This window comes from Barbatula barbatula (assembly GCF_947034865.1).
Source record: "Barbatula barbatula genome assembly, chromosome: 3".
Classification (NCBI taxonomy): Eukaryota; Metazoa; Chordata; class Actinopteri; order Cypriniformes; family Nemacheilidae; genus Barbatula; species Barbatula barbatula.
Genome location: NC_136764.1, coordinates 14,734,969 through 14,759,568, shown reverse-complemented (window position 1 = coordinate 14,759,568; position 24,600 = coordinate 14,734,969). Strand labels below are relative to the sequence as shown.

Here is a 24,600-nt window from a genome sequence, read left to right as displayed (position 1 = left end):
CTAACACAGCGCTCACTAAAACTGTAGTCAGAAGTATTGATGACATCCTTCAGGTAAAATAAGTCCCACCAAACAAAACCATTTTCTATTAGTTTTTGACAAACCGTATAATTAGCAATGTTCCTTGTCTCTCACACTCCTTATGAAACATTTGAACAGAACTGCTTTTCTGTCTCTTCAATGGACAACTCTGCGCTCAAGGTAAAAGGTTGCCTTTCATTTTCTTTAATATAACATTCTTTACATTCATTGGACCTCTGTGACCTTGCCATGTTTAATTATGATTTTATATTTTAACAGGTGTCCATGGATCTTCAAAAATCTTTTCAAGAACGACTACAGCTGTGCAAAGTCCTAAAGGGTTTTCACCTTCGAGCCATCACAATAAATCGAGTTTTCAGTTACATTTTGGCAAAATAATAGGCTAACAGCAGCAGACCAAAAATATCAATTATTTATTGTTAAGCTATTTAATTGTATTTAAACATTATTTATTATCGTATAATGTTTGTTATTTAATTTTCATTTGTACACAGATTTATTTTATTAAAGTTGAACACTGAAGCAAATGTTTGAAGGTTTGTTGTGTCTTGTCACTAGACAATTTTCTCGTGTTTTAAAAATCTTAGCTGATGGCATATGCTTACAGTAAATGTTTACAATTAGTCTCATAGACAAAAATACACACAAACATTTTTTGGTTGACCTAGTTTCGGGTTGTTTTGCAACCCATGGTTGGTCAAATATGGACAAACCTGACTGTGGGTAATTTTAAGATGCATGTTTGGGTTTTATCATCAACTCATCTCTATATAGGTTGATTGTCAGTTTCATTTCAGATTGCATTTTCTCATTAATTTCCACAATTTGCAATATATATTTTTTCCATCTACACAACATCCTTGGGACCCATCATACGGGCACACGGCTTCTCGTATCACTGTTATGCTGACGATGCAATTCACCCAGAGCAGCTCGCATTACAGCCTGCCTAGAAGACATCTCAGCTTGGATAAAAGACCATCACCTCGTGCTGAACCCTGCCAAGACAGAACTACTCGTGTTTCCGGCACACCCCCCGGAGCACCACAATCTCACCATCCAATTTGGCAATACCACAATCACTCCTTCCAAAACAGCCAGGAACCTGTCATATTTGATGAACAGCTGTCCTTCAATGATCACATCGCAAGGACAATGCCGATATGCTTTATTCAACATTAGAAATCATCAACTTCATGTCACTAATGCTCGCCTACAGGACTATCTCTGGATCTGCGCCGGACTACTTCCTATACTCCTACACCCCATCAAGAACTATGCGTTCAGCGAACCAACTGCGTCTTGTAGTGCCTTCTCAAAAGGGCAGTATAATTGCTTTCCCACTCATTCCCCTCTTTGTATTAGCACCTATTGTATTATTATTATTATTGCTCCCTGAACTAGCAATATGTGTAAGTCGCTTTGGATAAAAACATCTGCAAAATGACTTAGTGTAAATGTTAAATGTAAAAATAGAATGTAATATTTAAAACCCTACAAAACTAAAACAATTAGACATAAACTAAATAAAAACATGTAACAATATTTGGCATTTCAGACATGTTTTTTAAAGATTTGTTCCTTACAGACATGATTTTGTGAGGATGAAGTGTCCTCTGTAACACAGGCTCATGGCAGTTTATTTTCCTTAAAAGCAAAGGTGTGCTTCTCTTTTCCACAAGAAATTGCCCACAAGTTTCATTTCAGTAATGGTATTTCTACATTTGCCTGTGAAATTACAAGGTTACTTTACCAGTCACCAACTATCATGTTGGAGTTGTCTAAATTAATTTTTATTTTCATTCTCAGTCTTTTTCTGAGTTTTATTTTCTCGGTTATGAAATGACAGGCTCATTTGAATTTTGTACTTTTTCCACAAACATCCAATGACCTCTGGAACTACCCTTATAAAAAATAACCACGGTGTTTCTAGAAATAAAACCAAAAACATGGTTACCAAATTAATACGAATAAAATAAGAAGAAGACACTGTATTTCACGTTCTGTTATTAAGTTGTATGCAATATCAAAATATGAATCTTATGGAATGTTTTCAGGTCAACACACATTTTGTTGTTAGTTATTATTAAATGTCTAATTATCTATTATTCGTCATGTGTTATTTCGGCATACCGACTCAAATTCACAGGTCAATAAAAAATGTGACGCATTTGCAACGTCATCGCGTTCTCCTAATCGGGAAGGATTTGGGACCCAGCGACGTCCTGCGGTCAGAGCAGTCAGTCAGTCAGTCAGCTCAAGGCTAAATCGTCGGAATGAAAATGCTGTCTTCTTTGCTTAATATTGCCTTGATTTCATTTTTACAGCTTTTTATTGCATCTCATTTCGCAGAGGTGTCAGCCGAAGGGAATGGAAGAGGTAAAACATAACAAATACCGCTAATCGACCACATAATCTTAAATAGCAGTGCTAGACTGACGTTACCCGGTTAGTTTACCACCGGAAGGCGGATTTAAACTAACGTGAACCAGTTGCGGTTTGACCAAACGATCTGCATTTGTTTAATGAGACCGCGTGTCCACTGACGTGTGTTTATTTACCGCCATGTTAAAGAGGCATGGAATCTTTTATGCAGAAAAACATCCAGGTTGTGTAAATTTGGAGGCAACTTTAATGGCGTTGTCCCATAAGGCAAAGGAACGGAGTGATGTTAACTGGTAGTTCCTCATTCATAAATGATATGGGGAGGTCTTTAGCCCCACAGCAGGTCTCTTTGTTCTCCAGGTATTGTTGCGTGGCTGGTCTGCACACTGGTGCATAACCGGATGTGTTGCTGATGATATGATCTGTTGCTTGTGTCAAAATAAAGGATTTGGCGACCATATTCACTGGAGGAGCCTTGAAGACGGGAAAAAGGAGGCTGAAGCAAGGTACATATGAAAATGTATGTTTACCATGTGTAGTTTAATCTACGTGTGTATGGTTTTGACTGACCTTTTTGTGTTTAGTGGACTGCCTCTGATGGTCGTCATTCATAAGACCTGGTGTGGTGCCTGTAAAGGTATGATGCACCAGAATATCTTTCATATCAAATATTTGATCAAATATATATATATATTTATATATTCAATTGTATTTTCCCCTCACTTTAGCACTAAAGCCCAAGTTTGCTGAATCAAAGGAAATCTCTGAGCTGGCACACAACTTTGTCATGGTTAACCTGGAGGTGATGAACATTGCCTTTTGCTTCACTGTTAACAATATATTGCCTCTTAAAATTTTTGCATGGATACCACATATAGGTCATGTTAACGCTACATCGAAGGAGGATTTCAATCGTCTTCAGAGTAATTTGTTTAGTTTAGATTATCTATTAACTTTATTATATATGCTCCTCAATAACCAATAATATGAGTGAAAGCGAGCATACAATGAACAAAATATGGGACCTTGGTTTTCCTAACAATTGCAAAGCTTTAATGGATTAATGGTCACCTGTTTTGCAAAATAGCCACTAAAGGAGTTTCATGGTTGGCATCCATGTTTCCTGCTCTGTGCAACCAGACACTAAAATGTTGCCTTGTCAATAGTCACATGATCAGAAGTGACTCCTGAATTCTGAACAAATGCAAAACGATGTATTGGATTTTCCATATTTACTGAAGTTGTTGCTTCTAAGGTTTTTGTGTTTACTAGGCTATACTAATAAAGACATTCCAATGGCATGTTTTATTTTCCCATAGGATGAAGAGGAGCCAAAGGATGAGGCGTTAAGCCCAGATGGCGGTTACATTCCTAGAATACTTTTCCTTGGTTGGTCAAACATAGTACACAAATGAATGCAAATATGAACATGAGTAGATGTATGTTTTTGGTTGACTAGTGCTTAAAGGGATACTCCACCGAAAATTCTGTCATGAATCACTCGCCCTCTTGTTGTTCCTAACATGTATGAATTTATTTGTTCTGTTGAAAACAAAGAGAGGGATATAGGAATAATGATAGCAACCAACAGTTCTGAAGCTCCATTGACTGCCATAGTAGTTTTTTGGGGGGGGTTCTGTTGAACATAAAATATATTTTGAGGAATGTAGGATAACAAACCGTTCTGGGGCACTATTCACTACCATTTAAATCGTTCCTACTATGGAAGGGAATGGTGCTTCCATGTTTGGAACATTTTTGGGGGGAGTATCCCTTTAAGGGAAAGAATCAGTTTTGTATGTTTGGATTATGTTTATGTGCAGCTAAATCTATTATTTTGTGTTCTTTGATAGACCGTACTGGTAAAGTCCACTCTGAGATCACAAACAAGAATGGGAACCCCAACTACAAGTTCTTTTACAGCAATGCAGATCAAGGTCAGAAATTATTAATGGACCAATTATTAATTGTTGTGCTTTTTCACATTTTCTACTTGATTTAGTGTTTAATATGGATGTTTGAGCATTAAAGGGGTTGCAAAATTACAAAACTTAAAAAACAGACTATAGGGAACTAAACAAATGGCTTATGTTTCTTTTGTTTAGTCAAGTGTCACAATCCCTTATTTAAATTATTCTCGCCTGGTGCATATGCAAAATATGGAGAGTAAGGGCTTGTTGAGCTGCTTTAATAGTGTTTTTTTGCACCCTTCCTAAGGCACAAGAATTTAGTTTTAGGCTGTGGGATCTCTTTTTAATGTCTTAAAGGGTTACATTTTAAATGTATAAGACACTTACAAATTAAAAACAAACTGCCTTAAAATATCCTGTTTTAGTCATGCATGCAAAGGTGATTCTGGTCAATCCACCTGTTCTACATTTCATTTATCTTTTTCAAGCTCGAGTTAATAAAGGCAAAACTGATTTGTTTCTGTTTAATCCTGACGAGCTAAAGCTCAACATTCTGAACAGGTGAACTATTACTACAGATGGGTTCAGCTTAGCTAATTAGAGTAGACATAGTGTTTCAGAATGAGGGGCTTTGTAGAGACACAAACTTTACCAGAGTTTACCAGACTGGGGCAAGGAAAATGTAAAATGTATGCAAAATAATTTGTTTGAACAATCAAGCATGAAAATCTGTTCTAGTTTACCTCAAAAACAAAGTAAAGACTTTGTAAAAAGGCATAATAAGACCCCTTAGAGAAAATATAAGTTACATTTACGTGTGCCCATTGTTAATGTGTCTAATTCTAGGTTGCACTTTCTTTTCGTAGTCCTCTCCTTTTGATTTGTTTCATGAAATCAGACTTCAAATATTTAAAAAGTGTTTCTCAAATATGAATATTAACTTGAATATCAGTTTTTCTGCTGCTTAGTTTTGTATTGACCTTTGTTGTCTCCACCGTTTGCAGTTGTGGAAAGCATGAAGGAAGCTCAAGATATGCTGACTGGAGATTCCTTCAGGACACCCCACATTGGAGATGAACTGTGAGAAGGTCCTGTTCATCCTCAAAATATCTTAGCCAGTACACTACAATAGTCCACTGGGCACAAAACCTCTCTATTCCTCCCAACATTTCATTTGATCTGTTATGGCACAACACTAGCCTAAAAGCCATTTAGGTTGAGGAGGCATTGTCTACTGATTGAACTTCAGGGTTTTGCAGCCTGCGGTACATTGGCTTATTACTTTGAGAACCAAAACGTACTTGCACTCCATGCAAAATAAAGGGTGCTAAAGGGTTATTTAGATTTATAGACAGACTGCATTTCAGACAGATTATTTTATCATTTATGTATCAGCTGGGTTCATATTTTCATTTAGACCCTTGAAACCAGGTTCACAAAGCAATTTAATTTACGGTCAACACAACAGTAAAGGCAATTCTCCTGTGCTTCCAAGTCAGATCCTGCAAGCTGCGACATAGTAAAATCAGCAACCCAGTCGCTTTTATAAGGGCCTTATCATCCCCAAGCTGTATATGCCTGAAAACTTTCATGAGTTTATCAATCTTATGTTGAAATTATTAAAAAAAGTAATAATATCCCTTAGACTTGCCAGGTTTGTCTATTTTAGTCATCAATATATAGAGCTGCCTTGAAGTTTTAAGACCGATTTTTATTAATAGACAGTACCTGCGAATTACAACCTATGTCAATTTGTATTTTTTGGGTTGAAAGGGAATTGTCTTTGCCATATTGTACTTTTTACCAATATGTTAAATAAACCAATAAAGTTGTTACAAAATATTGATGTGTGGTTGTTCAGTATGCTTAAATATATTTTTCATATACTTGATTTACATAACTAGAAACACCATAACATTGTGGTATCAATGAATTTAAGGGTGAGCAACCCACAGAATAGACCTTTGCAGGATGCTCACTCTGAAGTCAAAAGTTTCGAAAGAAACTTGCTTTACATTATTACAAACATGAAGGTAAGCATATAAATGCATAAATCAGAAATACAACTGTATTAGAATGAAATTCGTTGCCTGTAAAAGTTGAAGCCATTGTCACCCCTTGTTTAAGGGAAATGATCATCTACATTCTTGAAATGCAACTTTTATTCATGTGCTGTGATACATTTAAGTTCGTTTTCTAACATATATTTAATATCAGTCTGATATTTGAGGCTGTCTGTGTGATGTATGTATGTTTATACAGGGGCGCAACTTCACATTTTCTGAGGGGTATGCGAGATCAGTTTTGGCGCCCCCCATCCGCCAACCCAATACAGACAACGCACCCCAATCCCAAATATAGGTAACAACCGCATTTTAGCCCATTTGAGATGTGCTGGTGAGGAAATGTTCCCAGTGAATAATAAACGTATTTTTATAAATGTTAGACATTTTGATTATTACCTATCCTTCAACAAAAAGTATCATTAACATTATTCATTATTATCAAAACGTTAACAAAAAGTATTATTTTACCAATTTAAAACGAATGTTTAGCTTGTGGTTCATTTATAGCTATTTCATCAAAATACAACAATAAATTAGTAGCCTAGTCTATGTAAATTTTTTTTTAAATTATTTATAGCATTTAATTGAATAATTTTTTGGCACAATGGCGCCCCCTATACACCGCATACCCCATTTTTTAAAATATGTTTAAATATAGACAACAGTATACACCCACACGTAATCTCGGTACTGTTATAGTGATTTTTACTTTGCTATTATTTTAGTGTTAGAAGGAATTTTAAAACTATATTGTTATAGTTGAGTGTCCCTTTAGGGTTTTCAAAAAAATGACTGACTTGTGCTACAGCAGGGGGCAGTCATTATTCAGATATTAAAACAGCACCACGAGCTATAAAATAGAAACCATACTTCCCTGTTTTCACTTCATGTTTGAGTTGCAACAAGCACTGTCCATCATGGTTCTACACAAATGCTTTACCTACAAATAATGTGTGTGTGTGTGTGTGTGTGCGTGTTACGAATGGCAATTCTTCAGTTCATAAAGATCATAACAGCCTTTGAAACTAGCCTAATACTACTAATAATGATTTTGATATATAAATGTGAACAACAGGCAGAGGTAAAAACCTTTTATTTGAGCACGACATACATTTTCATACAAAATTAACTTGTACACACAACAGTGAAGGCACACAAAACATACAATTTATCTTAAAAACTAATCCCTTATGGAATGTATAGTACAATATGCTCATGATATTTTAATCAACAATGTGCTGTCAGTTAATTTGCAATATAGCTGAATTTAACTGTCTGGTTGGCACTACTTATAATGTAAAATGCACACTTCTAAACTGTAAATGACAACAAAATATTGCAATTATAAACAGCTATTTAAGATGGTCTCTGATTTTTTTAAAAATGCCGTTGTTCGGTTCTTTCCACTTCAGGGTCTGTCTATTTCAATAAGCAAAATAAATTAAAAGGTTACAATATATTCAAAAAGTCTATTCATGTATATCAAAATTCTATACAAACTTTTCTATACGCAAAGGAGTGTTTAAAACATCACCCATTCCCTTGGCTTGTGTTAAATATGATATCCAGGCTACCAACACAAAACAATTCTCTAAATTGTCCTGATGGGCTAAACCTTGTGCCTAAATGCCACTGATGCTCTTTGACAGGCTGCAAAATGACTTATGTCAAGGAAAATACAGCAGTGCTATTTATTACTTTTTATTTATTTTTAAAAACTTTGTTGATCACAAAATTTAGATGCTCAGTATGCGAGCTATTAACTACACATATCTGAACGGTACCCTTAGCTCTGCAAATGTGCAGTGGGGGGTGTGTGTGTAGCTGCGTTTTAAAACCGTCCTTGTTTGGCATCGCCAATGGCCCCCCAGACATCAAACACAAACTCATCAGGGAAGGCAAAGTCACCCAGGGCCTGGTCCAGAGACATGGCAAATTCATCAGGGTTCTTCTTGTCTCTGCCCACCTCGACCATTGTTGCCGCTGTTTAGCAGAAGCAGGGGAGTCATTTATTTGTATAGGCAGATAAATGAATGCAATAAACCATTGTTCTGTGATTAAAATGTAACAATTTCATCAATTCTCAGTTATCTGTGGGTAAACTTGACTCTCAAGTGTCTCACCCAGTTCAGTGTCTCGAATGCCCATGTAACTTTCAAGAAGGTCATCGACTTTCTTCACTGCCTTCTCTTCAAACTCTGAGGGCTGAGAAGTCATCGTAAATCATTAGTTACAGTGTTAACTTTGGGGAGTGTAAAAAAGTTTAATTCTCATCATTATTTAACTTCATGTCTTTGAAAACCTGTGGAACACAAACCCAAAAATGTTTTGAAATGTCTCAGTTGTTTTGGGTCCATACAATTAAAAGTCAATGGGGCGGATGTTGTTTGTTTACCCAAGTTCCTCTGACTATTTTGTCTAGTATTCCCCATTAGAAAGAAAGTCATTCAGGTTTTCAATGACATGATGGTGAGTAAATCATAAAATATATTTAATTTTGGGTGAACTACCCAACTACTAACTTTAAGTCTGATACTATTTCAAATATCATCATTGAGAAAACATTGTTACCATCTCCTCAACTGTGGCGGGACCCTTGGAGCGCAATCGAAGGGTTTCTCTGCCTGAACCCATCTTGTTCTCTCCTGAGGATTTGGCTCCGCCTCCGCCTCCTCCCCTTGACCTTGGTTCAAGCATCTCTGCCAGGAAATCAACTTATTAAACAAACGTGCACTGAACTCAATACTATACAATTGTAAACATTTAAGTTCACACAATACATTTTGAGGGGATGTTTTTGAACCTCAATTTTCTGAATGTTTGACATGGAAAGAATCTTACAGACAACATACATCAGTGGTACTTTAAACGTGAATAAATCAGACAAACCGAAGGCTTTCATGGGTTCCACCAGTTTGAGGGTGAAGGATTGATCTCTGGGCAGCTCCTTCAGCATTCGTGCCACCTCAAAATGCCGCATTCCTACAATGTTCTTTCCATTAATGCATTCGATATGATCTCCTATACAGATCACCTTCACCCCATCCACCACACTGCCCTCTTTAATCCGCTGCCAGCCAAAAAAACAAACAATTTGTGAAGTTGAATTTGTGAACTTGGATGGATCATTTTAAAAGAAGAAAATTGTATGTGTTAGAATAAGTAGGATCGAAGTGTATTTGTTGTTTGCTAAATGCCATGGCGTTAATACGTTTTGTTGCAAGTTATTAGACGTAGCAAGTCTGAAACACAACAGACCTTTTTTTAAATACAAAATCAGTGTGCAGGCCTTTGCAGAACATTGGCCAAGACCTTGCCAAACAAAACCAGCATCAGACACAAGAAATGGTAAATGGTGCTGAGGAAACACAGTCATAAAACGCTCTCCAGGTTCTAAATTTGTTTACTTTCAAAAATATGCAAATCATTATCTGTACAGGGGCAGCACTAGTACGATGACAAGCTGTAGCATTACACAGAGAAAAGTGATTCCAAGGCATGTTAGATCCAGAAAGCAGCTTTGTGATACATTCTACCTTTATGAAGGCATATCCAGCTCCATTGTCTGTGATGGTGAGCCCAAGCGCATCCTCTGATTTGTACACCTCCACCTCCTTTTTAAGCCCTTTAATGTGAGCGAAGATGAAGTCTTCCAGTCCAATCTGCCCTCCCAGTAGTTTTTCCATATCAATTTTGTGGGTGTTGAGTGTGCAAAATAGGATCTGCAATAGTACAACATTCAGAGGGTTTTCAGTTAACAAATGAAGGAATACTGCACTCAAAAATAAAAACTTTCAATCTACGAGATTATGGCCAGTTTCGTTATCTTATAGTTAAATTGAGATATACAAGTCGCTTTTTTAATATTACTGCATTTTGAGACAAATTTAAAGATTTTTCAGTTATTTTCAGTTTACACACATCAAACATTCCTTTTGTCCATTATAGGAGTATCAAAGTTCAATTTCAAGCATTAATTTCATGTTTGACATGGCTTACAATTTATAATTTTCCGTCCAGAGTATGCTTACCCTAAAAATATTAGCATGTTACTTTTGTATTTCTGCCTAGGGACTTAGGCTATATATATATATATATATATATATATATATATATATATATATATATATATATATATATATATATATATATTTCACTTAACGTTCTAATAAACACATTTGATTCCATTTAAATCAGTATAATTACTCCCCACAATCTGTGCAGAACATTTTTAGACATTTTCAGATGAATTGCCTATAAACGGTGTTATGCTTTCATATGCATAGTGTGTAAAAACAACGCCACAATAAAAGTCAGATGATCAAGTCACCAATGTTACTCACAGATGCTTCTAGAAATATAATGCAAATCAACACTTGAGTATTTACAGTGCCCCCGCTGCATATATCAACAGTGTTTAGTGTGATTTACTGTGTCTTGTTGACCTTTAAATACAGAGAAACGAATATTTATTCTGTAAAATCCAATGTTCACATACACCGATAGTGTCATCCATGTCAATTAATGATAGTTTTAAGTATAACCTGCTGGCAGCAACACGGAAACATTTTACCAGGGAACCTGATATTGTTCCTAGATTTATCAAAGGTGACGTCTATAATTGCTTCTGTGTTAAAGTGTCTTCCCATTCTTAGAGGAATACCGTTTAGAAATTTCCTTCTGTGGAACATGAGGGTTTTAGGGACACTCTTGCATTCAGTTGTCCATTGAACGGCTGCATAAAAGAAAACGCTCACTTTCGCTGTTACAGTCATATATTAGCACACTGTTATTAACTACAGGCACAATGAACCATAAGTCTCAACTTATGAGTGTTAGTTGTAAATCTTATGTTTTTAACAAAGCGGATGGTTAAATAAGTGAAACCCTGAAGAAAGTTGAATGATCCTGGTCTGGCCAATGTAAACCTGGCACTGAATGTTTTTTGAGGAAACCATAACTCTAACCTTAACAGCAATGTAGTGCAGAAGCAATTTAAGAAAGAACAAAACTTTTCAGATAATGATTATTTGGCACATTTTAAACCGGTGACCTTCCGTTGTACCTTCCGCTGATAAAACTCAACAAAAACAACCTTTGGACACAATTAGATGAGCGGTAAAAATGAAACGATCAGTCCGTATCAGCTCTTTATTCCGACCTTTGGTGGTGCAGAGGCTTCAACAAAGACGACTTGTTTTCTCCCCCTTTTGTGTACTGTAGGCACTTTGGACACACATCAGCTGACATGCATACAAGACCGTTGCCCTGGTTACCAGAGCATATCAAAAGGCCCGGGATTAAGAGGGGAGCTTTCGTACGAACAGGAGGGGGCGGAGGATGCTGGACTTGGCAACTAGCTGGATGCTTTGTGCCCTGGCAGACGGGAGGACGGGGTTGGTGTCTTATCTGTGGGCTTGTGGGTGGATTCACTGACACCTACTCAGCGTTACCAGGGTTGCGAGTGACATCATTCGTCCTTTCTCTCACGCCGCACGTTTTAAGAGTCTTAGGACGTCGTCGGCAGCTACAGTCCCTCTGACGTTTCAGCCCACGCTGTGTGTGAAAAACCTAAAACTGGCAAACATCTCACTTTCTTTACAGGGCACGACCACAGAGTGTGTGAGGCAACAGTCTGACATTTCTAATTGACATTCGTGAGAAAATCTAAAAAGATGAATTTACAGTCATTTCCCACAACAACTTCTGATAAACACAATTTACACAAGTTCTTGGAAGCTCAAAGGGGCTGTTTCTTTGGTAACCGGGTGCTATTTTGAGGCCTTGGCTAGGCACTGTGCTCTGATCGAAATGAATGGACGATCAGAGAGCCGACATTATACATGAGGAAAACCCGACCATGTATTGAAGTTTTAAAAGATTCACATAAAACAGTGGAAACCGCTGAAGCGGTCAGTTTTAACACCGATTGTACATGTTAGTCGATAGAAAAGATGGAACGAAGGAGTCATCAAATCATTCATTACAACCGCTAACTAACTGACTGGCTTAAATATTACTATGTGAATACATTCACAACAGCAAAACAAGGTTCATCAACATTCTTCAGCGGTAACCATTTACACTGGGGTAAAAGAGGGATTCAAAGCTTTCAGATCTTCATTATGTGAGAGAAAAACTAACAGTTTTCTTTACAAACATTACACCGGTTTAAGGTTCTATGAATAGCCGTGTTCAGTATTATAATAAAGGTCAAAACTCTCTTACGTTAAGGTGCTTGAACATGTTTGTTGTAAATACACAGACTGAAGTTACAACATAACCCTACAAACTAGTTTCAATTGAGGCGTGACTCATATTGTGTGTTGGAACACATTCCATTCAGCTAACAAAAGCAGGTGCTACTCGAAGGACACGTTTAATTCTATTCCCATGGTGACGTAGAGTAGGAAGAGCTTCTCCATGTAGGTGACAAGCATCACAACATAACATGACAAAGCTTGGTTTCAAAATTAATGGCGTAGGTCTGTGGTGAAAATGGCCAATGAACTGCCTCACAATTGGTTAGCAATGTATTAAACGATATATGAATGAAGGCTTTGTAGGCAGTACTATCAAAACAGTCAATACAACGTTTAACGTATAAAAGTATACACGCCAATAAATGATGGGATTCTATTAATATATTAAAATAAAAGAGCTTGTATTTTGCTTTAAGAATTTTTTTTAAATTAACTATTAAAACGTTTTTGTTCTGATATTATTTTAGGTATTAAGTAGGCATATTTTCCCCAGTAATTCTCATTTTCAATGATGATTTATTACTTTTTTAACCCATTGTTGAGTCAAAAGGTACATACCTAAACATTGCTTAAATTAACCTATGCTGGGTGGGTTGTTTCAACCCATGGTTGGGTCAAACATGGACATGTTCTAGGTCAAAAAGGTTGGCTTCGTGCCTTCATCTCCACAGCATATTATGTTATTTCTTTTGACACATTCTTCTTAATCAATATGAAATTACATAATTTATCAATGCATGATTCAACCCAATTAACTCTTTCCTAACTGGAATGTACAGTTTTGTCTGGAAAGGGGATGTTTTGAAACATTAAAACAGATCTACGGAACCCAGAGATGTACTGTGTGTGTGTGTCACACTAGACGATACGGAAAACAACTCATGCAAACTATCCAGCATTTTAAAAATAAAAGCCTAACCATTGCCCATAGATTTGAATTTTTCACAAGGAAAATTTTTAGTTTTTCTACAACTGCTTTCACTGGTCTTAAGAGCAACTGTAGACACACGGTTTACTGAAATACGTTCATACCCATTGCATTAAAGTGTCTTTGCCAACATTTTACATCGGTCAAAACTACCCTGCATTTTAATAAAAAAATTACCATTTTAAAAGCTTTTGTATACAAAAAAGATTAAATAGAGAAGATCTGCTTAATAGATAAAAAGGCTGTCTGCCTATTATTTTCTGTTTACAAAGCTCTGGATTGTATAAAACAGATATTCAATTCTTATTATAAGTCTGTTTATGTTTCAGAACCTTCCAATAGTTAAAATACCTGCATGGGAAGGTCATTTGTGTGCTATCATAAAAAACTGATTATGAAAACGCACTTCTGCCTTAGAGAGACGATGGGAAAACAAACTAACTAGTCCTAACATGCTGCCAATAGAAGGCCCACAAGCAAATGTTCAGTCTAGTGTAATAAGGCCCACTCATTCACAAACTCTGAAATGACATGTCACTATCAAATCTCAACCTAAATACCTATAAAATAACTTTTTGAAATATATAATATAGAACAGAAATCCAGCATTTTGGGGCAAAAGGATCTGGTTAATTTTGCCTGCCTTCATTCAAAACATAGAAAGCAAAACTTGCTGTTAAGCAGACAACAGCACCTGCATGTAAATGCTAAACAAATGACCTATTGGCTCCATGTAAAGATAAGTAATGAAGTCACGTAGTTCAACGTGTGAACCAGAGCTCAAGTGTTGTGCTTATAAAGAGCCTTTGACAAAGTACATTTACAGATGAAGACTTCCAATGTTTTTGTCACCTGTGTTAAACCTATTCAACTGTATTCCAGTAAAGGCTGGGAAAAGCTTAGCCTTTGAGTCACTTCACAAAGAGTAATTTTGTCACATTAATTTTGTATGGGAAGACTGTGAATGTTGTACAAGCAAATGTTTGAAAGCTGGAGTCTGCAGAATCTCGATTAGAGGCATTGGGTAAAGATCTCAATGAGGAGATCTCATCAGATGATTGAGGAGAGATTTGTCAGAATGCTCGAATACAAACAGTCAATATAAGACAAAAATTATGACAGAATAACTGACTAATGCAAGTTTATGTAACGCCTGCATCATTAAATACATTGAATTATAATATTACAGACACCTGTACAGGAACCTTTTTTCACTGTGTATGGGAGTGTGAGAAAATCCTGAAATTTTGGAAAGAAGTGCACAATGTGATAAACAAAATAATCACTGTCCCTTTTGAACCAAAGTTTTTTTTATTACATTTCTATCTTAATAATCTATTATCGAGATTATGTGAATGCTGTTTTTTTATAATTTGTGAAGTTATGTTTGGTTAAAAAAAACAATAATCATTCAAAAAATTATTGAAAGCTTAAAGATGACAATCCAGCCTGATTAAAGGTATGATAACAAACAGGAACATGATAACTAAAGATAACCAAAAGTTTTCAAATTTGTATGACTGCAGAACAGAAAACATATATTTTAAAGAACATTGGTAACCAAACAACATTGACTTCCACTGTATGGACACAAAACCACTGAGACATTTCTCAGTGATAACATGATGTGGGCACACATGATGACAGAATTATTATCTAAGAAAATGGAGTCCACACCACAACTATTTAACTTATAACTAGGGATGCACCGATACCAGTTTTTCTCTGCCGATCCGATTCCGATACTGAACTTTCAAATATCGGCCGATACCGATCCAAATCCGATATCAGTTATTGTTGACCTTTTAAGGTTTAGAATGTCTGTAACTCACACAGTCATTAAATTTATCTGCTTAAAGTCAAGCTTTGCATATTCATGAAATACATCAAAACTTAGATAAATATTATACACAGTATGACGGACATCTTTATTAAGGACACTGTACTAAACTTATAATTGAAATACATTATATTTAAACAAGCTATGGAGTCATCCAAATGACTGTGGTGAGGAAGGCGGGATGAGAGCCGTGACGCGGGGCCGGTGGCGTGAGTGCTAAGTGCAATCAGCTGTGCGCGCACCGGTCCCGCATCTTATCACGGAGGAGATTGGGAGCTTAAATGGATGTTCGTCAGGACTGTTGACGAGAGAGGACCGGGCCCGAAACTGTGTTTAGTTTGTGTATGTTTTATGGCCGGCAGTCTACCGTGAGGTGGCTGTCGGCAACGTCCGTGTTTATTATTTGTTTATGTTTAATTAAAGTTTTATTATTTGAATGTTCGCCGGTTCCCGCCTCCTTCCTTCCCATCTAACGAACTTTATTACAATGACAATCTGTATTTTCCAACCATCCAGCATTTCTTTGATTGTAGCTGAAATCACGCTGTTGTGTGTGATCCTCGCAACTCTTTAGCATGTAGCACAGCACTCTGCAATGCGTAACCAGAATCCATCCCATGCGCGGTTAAACTCAAAAGGGACATGGGACACACGTCGGAGCTCCAAATATTAGCAGTGAAGCTCAAAGATTTTACATCTTTTAACTGATCCGCAACATGCGACGACACTATAAAATAACTCGGGCAAAGCTGTTTCAGAAATGTATTTACGCGATGGTAAACTAACGCGGTTCAGACGACGGAAGCCTACATTTTCCACAACAGAGAGAGGCTGATTATCTAGTACAATAAATTCCACAACTTTTTCTGTGATTTTTACAGATTTTTTTGTCGTCTTTGTGAAGTTTTTCTTGCCTTTGAAATAATTCCTGCAAGGTTTGGTGCTTTAATTCGTCCCTTTTGCGTTTCGCTTGTACAAACTCTTCGTGATCTTTTCCGTGATGCTTCTGAAGATGTTTGATTAAATGTGTCGTGTTGTAACGCGCAACAGTACTTACACACTGGCAGCTGTGCTGCTTTCTGTTGTTTCAAGCGTGAAATATTTCCACATCTGCGACATCTTCAACGCGCTGAAATTTCCATATAGGCGTAAAGTTGGGTCCTGAAAGGTCTCCCCACTAAACTCGCCTGTCGGGCCATTACGCAAAATAAATTTCAAAGTATTTAATTATTATTTTTAAGTAAATGCATTTTTCTCAAAATAAACTAACGTTTTCTATTTACTTAAATACAGCTCCCCGTTCAACAATTGCTGGTAATTTGGTATCGGATTTGGATCGGTTGTGCTGACTCGCGCATGATCGATACTAGGGATGCACCGATACCAGTTTTTCTCTGCCGATCCGATTCCGATACTGAACTTTCAAATATCGGCCGATACCGATCCAAATCCGATATCAGTTATTGTTGACCTTTTAAGGTTTAGAATGTCTGTAACTCACACAGTCATTAAATTTATCTGCTTAAAGTCAAGCTTTGCATATTCATGAAATACATCAAAACTTAGATAAATATTATACACAGTATGACGGACATCTTTATTAAGGACACTGTACTAAACTTATAATTGAAATACATTATATTTAAACAAGCTATGGAGTCATCCAAATGACTGTGGTGAGGAAGGCGGGATGAGAGCCGTGACGCGGGGCCGGTGGCGTGAGTGCTAAGTGCAATCAGCTGTGCGCGCACCGGTCCCGCATCTTATCACGGAGGAGATTGGGAGCTTAAATGGATGTTCGTCAGGACTGTTGACGAGAGAGGACCGGGCCCGAAACTGTGTTTAGTTTGTGTATGTTTTATGGCCGGCAGTCTACCGTGAGGTGGCTGTCGGCAACGTCCGTGTTTATTATTTGTTTATGTTTAATTAAAGTTTTATTATTTGAATGTTCGCCGGTTCCCGCCTCCTTCCTTCCCATCTAACGAACTTTATTACAATGACAATCTGTATTTTCCAACCATCCAGCATTTCTTTGATTGTAGCTGAAATCACGCTGTTGTGTGTGATCCTCGCAACTCTTTAGCATGTAGCACAGCACTCTGCAATGCGTAACCAGAATCCATCCCATGCGCGGTTAAACTCAAAAGGGACATGGGACACACGTCGGAGCTCCAAATATTAGCAGTGAAGCTCAAAGATTTTACATCTTTTAACTGATCCGCAACATGCGACGACACTATAAAATAACTCGGGCAAAGCTGTTTCAGAAATGTATTTACGCGATGGTAAACTAACGCGGTTCAGACGACGGAAGCCTACATTTTCCACAACAGAGAGAGGCTGATTATCTAGTACAATAAATTCCACAACTTTTTCTGTGATTTTTACAGATTTTTTTGTCGTCTTTGTGAAGTTTTTCTTGCCTTTGAAATAATTCCTGCAAGGTTTGGTGCTTTAATTCGTCCCTTTTGCGTTTCGCTTGTACAAACTCTTCGTGATCTTTTCCGTGATGCTTCTGAAGATGTTTGATTAAATGTGTCGTGTTGTAACGCGCAACAGTACTTACACACTGGCAGCTGTGCTGCTTTCTGTTGTTTCAAGCGTGAAATATTTCCACATCTGCGACATCTTCAACGCGCTGAAATTTCCATATAGGCGTAAAGTTGGGTCCTGAAAGGTCTCCCCACTAAACTCGCCTGTCGGGCCATTACGCAAAATAAATTTCAAAGTATTTAATTATTATTTTTAAGTAAATGCATTTTTCTCAAAATAAACTAACGTTTTCTATTTACTTAAATACAGCTCCCCGTTCAACAATTGCTGGTAATTTGGTATCGGATTTGGATCGGTTGTGCTGACTCGCGCATGATCGATACCCGATCCATTCAAAAAGGTATGGATCGGAGCCAAATCCGATCCAGAGTATCGGATCGGTACATCCCTAATCGATACCCGATCCATTCAAAAAGGTATGGATCGGAGCCAAATCCGATCCAGAGTATCGGATCGGTACATCCCTACTTATAACCAACTATATAACTACATGACCACCCATCAGCCGTAGTAATAAACAATGCAACCACCCAAGAATCACATCACATCAGATGCAATTAAAGACTAACAAACCGCTGTGATTTTCTGTGTGCCCTTCATCTCTCCGGAAACCACCAATTTATCATCACATGTTAGGGCCGTGCCCACTGCACAGGATGTTAGGGACTTCCTCTGAGGACCTTCACTGTACCTACACCATCCAAGAACATGAGCATCTCCCTCAGGCCTGAACTTTCACATTCAACCAACAGGACAAATGTAAAAACCACAGCAGCAATGGATCAAATTACTATCCAATTGAGCTTGGGCACAAATATATATTTTATAACTACTGTCAAATAGACCTGCTATGGCCTTGAAATCCTTGATACCATCCAACATGTCTGGCCAAACAATTTGGTTACAAGTTTGACTGGTTTCTGGGATATCGTACCCCCATAGGTCTTTAAGCACATAAGCTTTGTCTGGAAAATATTCAGTACTCATGGGGTCCCATGAGATAGTCCCAACAACACACACAGGCACAACTGTAACCACCACAGGTTTTCTAGGTATTCAGATAGAGATGTGTTTTATTAGGAGCTCCCAAGCTTGCCTATTTTATTACGTTCATGGCATAAAGTTATTTAAATAATGACCAACCTGAAAGAAATGTAGCGTTTTTGCTTAAACAATGAAAAAATGAAAAGTTGGTAGCGCTTTCAACTTTTGATACAAAATTACAATATCATGAAAAATGACAATTTTTGTGACTCATTTCAGAAAGTTAACCCCATATGTTACATATATTCGTTAAACAGAGTAAAATATTTCGAGCCTTTATTTCTTTAAATTTGGATGATCATGGCTTACAGATAATGAAAACCGAAAATTCAGTGACTCAGAAAATTTGATTATATAAGATCAATAAAAAAAACTATATTTTAAACAGAAATGTCAGGCTTCTGAAAAGTACGTCCATTTCTATGCACTAAAAACTTTGTTGGGCCTCCTTTTGCATGAATTACTGCATCAATGCGTCGTGGCATGGAGGCAATCAGTCTGTGGCACTGCCCAGGTGTAATGGAAGCCCATGTTGCTTTGATAGATTGTTGGGTCTGGTGTCTCTCATCTTCCCCTTGACAAGGTCAGGCGAGTTTGCTGTCCAATTTTCAGAAGCCTGACATTTCTGTTCAAATATCCTTCTTTTATTGATCTTATGTAATATTCAAAATTTCTGAGACACTGAAGTTTGTGGTTTCATCATCTGTAAGCCATAAATCCTCAAAATTTCAAGAAATAAAGGCTTGAGAATATTTCACTCTATGTGAATCTATGGGTTTTACTTTCTAAAATGAGTGACTAAATTTTCATGATACGCTAATGTTTTAGATGTACCTGTATATCACACGAATGCACATTTCTAATAGGACAGCTTGTTAAACTAAGGTGTCTACACAATAGTAAATGTGTCGAGGCGAAGCCAGCACATATGTCTAATTTAGTATCGATAAGCAAACCGGTGAAACTAAAATGTCAACTATTGCCTCAAGCGTTTCATATTTTCAGAGATTTTTGTTCCAGTACCTAGGCAGACGCACCTTATGCAAACACCAAACGCACTATGTTCCGACAAGACTTTTTATTTGCAACTTCGTTTGTGTGTTTTTCCATAGTCACTCACACACGCCCGCATGAATTATTCATCGAGATACTGAAATATACGTATAAACTGAGATGTACCTCATCTGTGCTTAAATTAAACACTTCTGCTACTTTGCTGTACAGCTCTTTGACGTTCGTGAAACCCTCGATCCTGCCCGTCGGACTCCCGTGGGCGAGCTGCGTGTGAAACACCAGCTTCGGTCGCAGGTTGGCAGGTGGAGGTGGAAGTCCGCCACCGTTCACCGCGGACTTCGCCGTGACACCTCCACCCGCGTGTCCGCTGACATCCTCGTTTTCCACCAAATGCGAGCTTTCCTTCGACTTGTTTTTCTTTTTACGGAGTCCCAAAGGCATGCTTGATCCTCCTGTAAATCCGCGGGGGGATTTGAAGCACACGGTACGGTTAGAGCATTGGAAGTAGAAAATCAACCTGTTGAAAATGTCCTTTTAGTTGAGTGCACACGTTTTCTGTCTTCAAAGTCGAACCGGAAGGCTGAAACAGTTATATTCAGGGTAAGAAATGCCGATCTACCGTTGGTGCGCAAACAATGGGCAACTATTGCCAAACGTGCGCGCGCTACGGGAAGGAGTCGCCACCGAGCGTCGTGACGTCATCTAGAAACTCATTTACCTGCCTCAGGTGTTTATTAAACTTTTTTTGACTCACATAGGTGAAAGCAGAATTTAACCCTGGATATATATACTTTAAAGAATAATCTAGTTTACATTATAAATATATGCACGTATAATTATAGGATTACATAACAGTTGGGCGTGTTCCGTTCCGTGTGCTTTCACTGCCCAGTCATCGTGGAAACACCGACGATCTACACGTAGTAGTCATGACTGAATTAAGTAACCTCCCTGTGGTTCATTTTTACCGTTTTATTAGTCATTATTATTTCAAGATAAGCCTTTATCTCTATTTTCACAAAAACTGATTTTCAAGGCAATAATTCTCAAATCTGGTTGATCCCAATAAACCTGTTTATATTTGCGTGTCTATAATTTCACCCTTTCATGTGCGACTGTGGCGTCCTCTGGTGGATATTTCAATAAATCGTAGCCTATACATTCTGAAAGAGGATTTTGTACCTCAGTTTTTATTAAAGGACGTTATCCAGAAAACTCAAACTTGATCCAAACACGAGTTATTGATAAGTAATCCAAAGAGTGAAAGGGTAAGGTATATTAACTATAATTTTGCAAAGACATGAATAAATGTTGTATGCCCCACAGCATACATTCTTAGTCTCTGTGAAACTAGCCTACATATGTGAGCAATACCTGTCCCTCACATTTACAAGGATCTGACATATCAGACCTGAAAAGGCATTATATTAGTCGGACTAACTACTTTGTTCAGCTAGAATTCAGCTAGGTTTGTATTCACAGTACTTTTTCCATCATACAATTCATTGCATTTAAGCAAGCCATCGTTTTGCCAATGAGAAACAGTACGAGATCCATCAGAACGGATCAATTTCACCTTGAAAAAATCCATGTAATTTACATGAAAAAGGCCAACATCTAAATAAATTTTAATTAACTCTGTGTAATACTGTAAATGTACAAAGTTTCAATTGAACATTTGTTGATAATAGGCTATAGCATGATTTAAATGAAAACAAAAACCAGAAAACCACGAAACCAAAGCCAAACATTTACTTTCAGACACATAGATTGCACTTTAAGTTTGCACTGGCGTAAATATCCATGCAACATAATTTGTATTGTATATATACCTATATGTATTACACATATATGTAAAAATAACAAAGAATTAGATAAAAATATAAATTGCACATTCTCAAAATCGGATTTCCCATTATAGTCCACATCTGGATGGGACTGAATTGTTCATATAGAAATGTCACTAAAGTGTGTTTAACCTGCCTTTATGAGGTTGGCAAGTGTCGTTTGAGGACGTCCTTGGCATTAGATGGCAGATTGTCAGGAAAGTTCACGTCAAACTCCACAATGAGGTCTCCTCTTTGTTCAGGGTTTTTTGGGAAGGGCAGTCCTTGACCAGCAATTGTCTTCCTCATGCCGGGTTTGATAACATCAGTTATCTTGATATTGCACGTTTTACCGTCTATCGTTGACACGGTGACAGAGCATCCACATAATGACTACAATAAAAAAAACGATTGTTAGTCATTTAAGAACTGTACATCACACATTATCCTGCAATATTGTTCTTCGTCTTTAAAATGTAAACGTAGCCAACCTCCTTTTTTGTCAAAAATCTAATTTTATCCTCATTTATATCCTCCCTCGGTTTAGACCTATATGAATCGTCATTTAAAAACATAGGACTGTCAGCCATATAAGCACATCTTGATGGGTTTGTAACAATTTCAGTGGGCAAGCACCTTTTCTGGCATAACACAACAGCTGATCCTGCACATGTTGCATATCTAAACAGCATATTACATAAGAGACAACCTGACACACAAAGTTTTTTCATAGATTAGTACTTAGGTAGGTAGGTGACAGACAGACGGACGGACGGACGGACGGACGGACAGACGGACAGACAGACAGACAGACAGACAGATAGATAGATAGAAGAATGTTCTCACCTGACGTAAACTGACCCGAACCGGGTAGACTATATCAGAGCCCTCTCGTCGAAAATGGGCGTGAGGCTTGTCTTTGATGACAAACACAATATCTGCGGGAATGGTATTAGGCAATTCGTCGCCTTCTCGCGGAAACGTGATTTTGGTTCCTTCTTTCCAACCACGCTTGATCTCAATGGTGAGGATTTTGTCCTCGGTTCTCAATGTCCGACCGTCCGGATTCAAGCGCTTGCGTGAGATTTTCATGCGCTTGGTGCATCCGTGAAACACCTCCTCTAAAGACACCCGGAGCTCGTGGTGGATAGCGGGGTCTTGTTTTCTGCGCGGCGGGCCTCCCTGGCCGACGTGCCTATCTCGTGGAAATCCATTGATGTTAAAACTCGTAAAAGAACCAAACGGATCGCTGCCGTCCACTTCCATATCTTCGTCGTCCCGTCCATTGACTTTCCTCCCAAAAAAGATCTCGAAGGGATTCGCGCCCCCGAAAAACGTTGCGAACGTCGCGTGAGGATCTCCATGAAAGGTGTAAGTGAAGTTACCCCCTGGCCCGTCCGACGCCCCTCCACCTCCTTTAAGACCTAAAGATAAGCATTTTTAAGAGAAACGGAATTTAAAGGTCCGAAAGATTTGGGCCCAAGCCCCCCAGCTGTCTAAATTACTGTTGCCGATGCAAACCCACCGACCAGCCCCCTCCTGCACACATCGGATATTTATGTAACCTTTTAGTGACATTTAAATAACGTTAGTGATACTTATGTAACATTAAAGAACATCCCAATGCGCTCGATATCAAAATACAGTAATATTTCGCAGCACGTCCCCGTTAAATGGAAATATGAAATGCCGGAATACAATAAAACCATGACTGCGATTTAATGTAATAATCTCTCTCCTGTATTTAGACCTCCAATACGTTTAACAGACTAGCACTGGGCAGTGAGGATAACATCTCATTCGCTGTAATTTGTTATGAAATGAGGGAGCCATACCTTCTTCCCCGTACTGATCATATATTTCTCGTTTCTTTGGATCACTAAGAACTTCATAAGCCTCCGCGACCTCCTTAAATTTCTCCTCCGCATTCGGGGTTTTGTTTTTGTCAGGGTGCCATTTCAGAGCCTGTTTTCTGTATGCCTTTTTAATATCGTCGTCGGGTGCTCCTTTCGCAATTCCCAAAATTTTATAGTAATCTTTTCCCATTCTCTCCTATGCAGAACGTTTCGTCTCCGTTTTGAACAGACTGTCCGTGGCTGGTGTCGATTCTGTCTCTTTAATCCGTGATGCAGATGGCTGGTCCTGTGATGTTTGTTTGGAGGCGGTTACTCAGCACTAAAGATCTTGTGTTATTTTAGCCACTTTAAATAGCCATCGCTCCCTCCCATGTAGCCTACCAGTGTATAGATCACTGGAATCCGAGGGCGCTATCTATCTATCTATCTATCTATCTATCTATCTATCTATCTATCTATCTATCTATCTATCTATCTATCTATCTATCTATCTATCTATCTATCTATCTATCTACCTATATACCTATCTACCTACCTACCTACCTACCTACCTACCTACCTACCTAAAAAACACATTACAAAAACTTGATATCTTTAAAATCGTCTGTGAATGGCAATCAAAGATTGAAATCAATGTTTATTATGCTCATAATTTAGATTATTTGATGCTCAAACACCTGATTATTATATTATAACACACAAATTAACAAATTGTATAATAACATCCAATAATGTTAGCCATTTCTAGTTCAATTTTATCAGTAAATAATTATAAAGTAGTAAAAAGGTGCCCAAAAAAACCCCAATGCACCAAGGGCATCACTTGGGCTTGACTGTGGTACGACTTGAATTTGAAGGTAAAAATGTGACCTT

The 24,600-nt window shown here is 37.8% G+C and overlaps 3 protein-coding genes across 3 annotated transcripts; 1 reads left to right on the top strand and 2 right to left on the bottom strand.

Annotated features, from left to right (window-relative positions):
* The first annotated feature begins 2,235 nt into the window (after positions 1 to 2,235).
* txndc12 (thioredoxin domain containing 12 (endoplasmic reticulum)) lies at positions 2,236 to 6,204 on the top strand. Its single transcript, XM_079452134.1, has 7 exons — positions 2,236 to 2,421; positions 2,873 to 2,933; positions 3,012 to 3,064; positions 3,156 to 3,229; positions 3,747 to 3,816; positions 4,281 to 4,364; positions 5,342 to 6,204. The coding sequence occupies exons 1-7, from the start codon at positions 2,319 to 2,321 to the stop codon at positions 5,419 to 5,421; spliced, it is 525 nt and encodes a 174-aa protein (XP_079308260.1). The 5' UTR covers positions 2,236 to 2,318; the 3' UTR covers positions 5,422 to 6,204.
* A 1,276-nt stretch (positions 6,205 to 7,480) lies between these two features.
* On the bottom strand, positions 7,481 to 20,963 carry gipc2 (GIPC PDZ domain containing family, member 2). The gene is made up of 6 exons (XM_079452133.1): positions 20,211 to 20,963; positions 9,940 to 10,125; positions 9,293 to 9,473; positions 8,975 to 9,102; positions 8,527 to 8,608; positions 7,481 to 8,386 (listed from the first exon to the last, which is right to left on the bottom strand). The coding sequence occupies exons 1-6, from the start codon at positions 20,484 to 20,486 to the stop codon at positions 8,235 to 8,237; spliced, it is 1,005 nt and encodes a 334-aa protein (XP_079308259.1). The 5' UTR covers positions 20,487 to 20,963; the 3' UTR covers positions 7,481 to 8,234.
* A 240-nt stretch (positions 20,964 to 21,203) lies between these two features.
* Positions 21,204 to 24,048, bottom strand: dnajb4 (DnaJ heat shock protein family (Hsp40) member B4). The gene is made up of 3 exons (XM_079451979.1): positions 23,707 to 24,048; positions 22,718 to 23,295; positions 21,204 to 22,264 (listed from the first exon to the last, which is right to left on the bottom strand). Exons 1-3 carry the CDS (start codon positions 23,915 to 23,917, stop codon positions 22,031 to 22,033), a joined length of 1,023 nt encoding a protein of 340 aa, XP_079308105.1. The 5' UTR covers positions 23,918 to 24,048; the 3' UTR covers positions 21,204 to 22,030.
* Between the last annotated feature and the right edge of the window lie 552 nt (positions 24,049 to 24,600).

Coding starts and splice junctions, on each gene's coding strand:
- txndc12 (XM_079452134.1), top strand. CDS start 2,319: ATGAAAATGCTGTCTTCTTTGCTTAATATTGCCTTGATTTCATTTTTA. Junction 2,934..3,011: donor AAAAAGGAGGCTGAAGCAAG/GTACATATGAAA, acceptor TTTTGTGTTTAG/TGGACTGCCTCTGATGGTCG. Junction 3,065..3,155: donor CTGGTGTGGTGCCTGTAAAG/GTATGATGCACC, acceptor CCCTCACTTTAG/CACTAAAGCCCAAGTTTGCT.
- gipc2 (XM_079452133.1), bottom strand. CDS start 20,486: ATGCCTTTGGGACTCCGTAAAAAGAAAAACAAGTCGAAGGAAAGCTCG. Junction 9,474..9,939: donor CTGGATATGCCTTCATAAAG/GTAGAATGTATC, acceptor TTTGGCTGGCAG/CGGATTAAAGAGGGCAGTGT. Junction 9,103..9,292: donor GGAACCCATGAAAGCCTTCG/GTTTGTCTGATT, acceptor ATTTCCTGGCAG/AGATGCTTGAACCAAGGTCA.
- dnajb4 (XM_079451979.1), bottom strand. CDS start 23,917: ATGGGAAAAGATTACTATAAAATTTTGGGAATTGCGAAAGGAGCACCC. Junction 23,296..23,706: donor TGATCAGTACGGGGAAGAAG/GTATGGCTCCCT, acceptor GCTTATCTTTAG/GTCTTAAAGGAGGTGGAGGG. Junction 22,265..22,717: donor TTCGGGTCAGTTTACGTCAG/GTGAGAACATTC, acceptor TTTTTATTGTAG/TCATTATGTGGATGCTCTGT.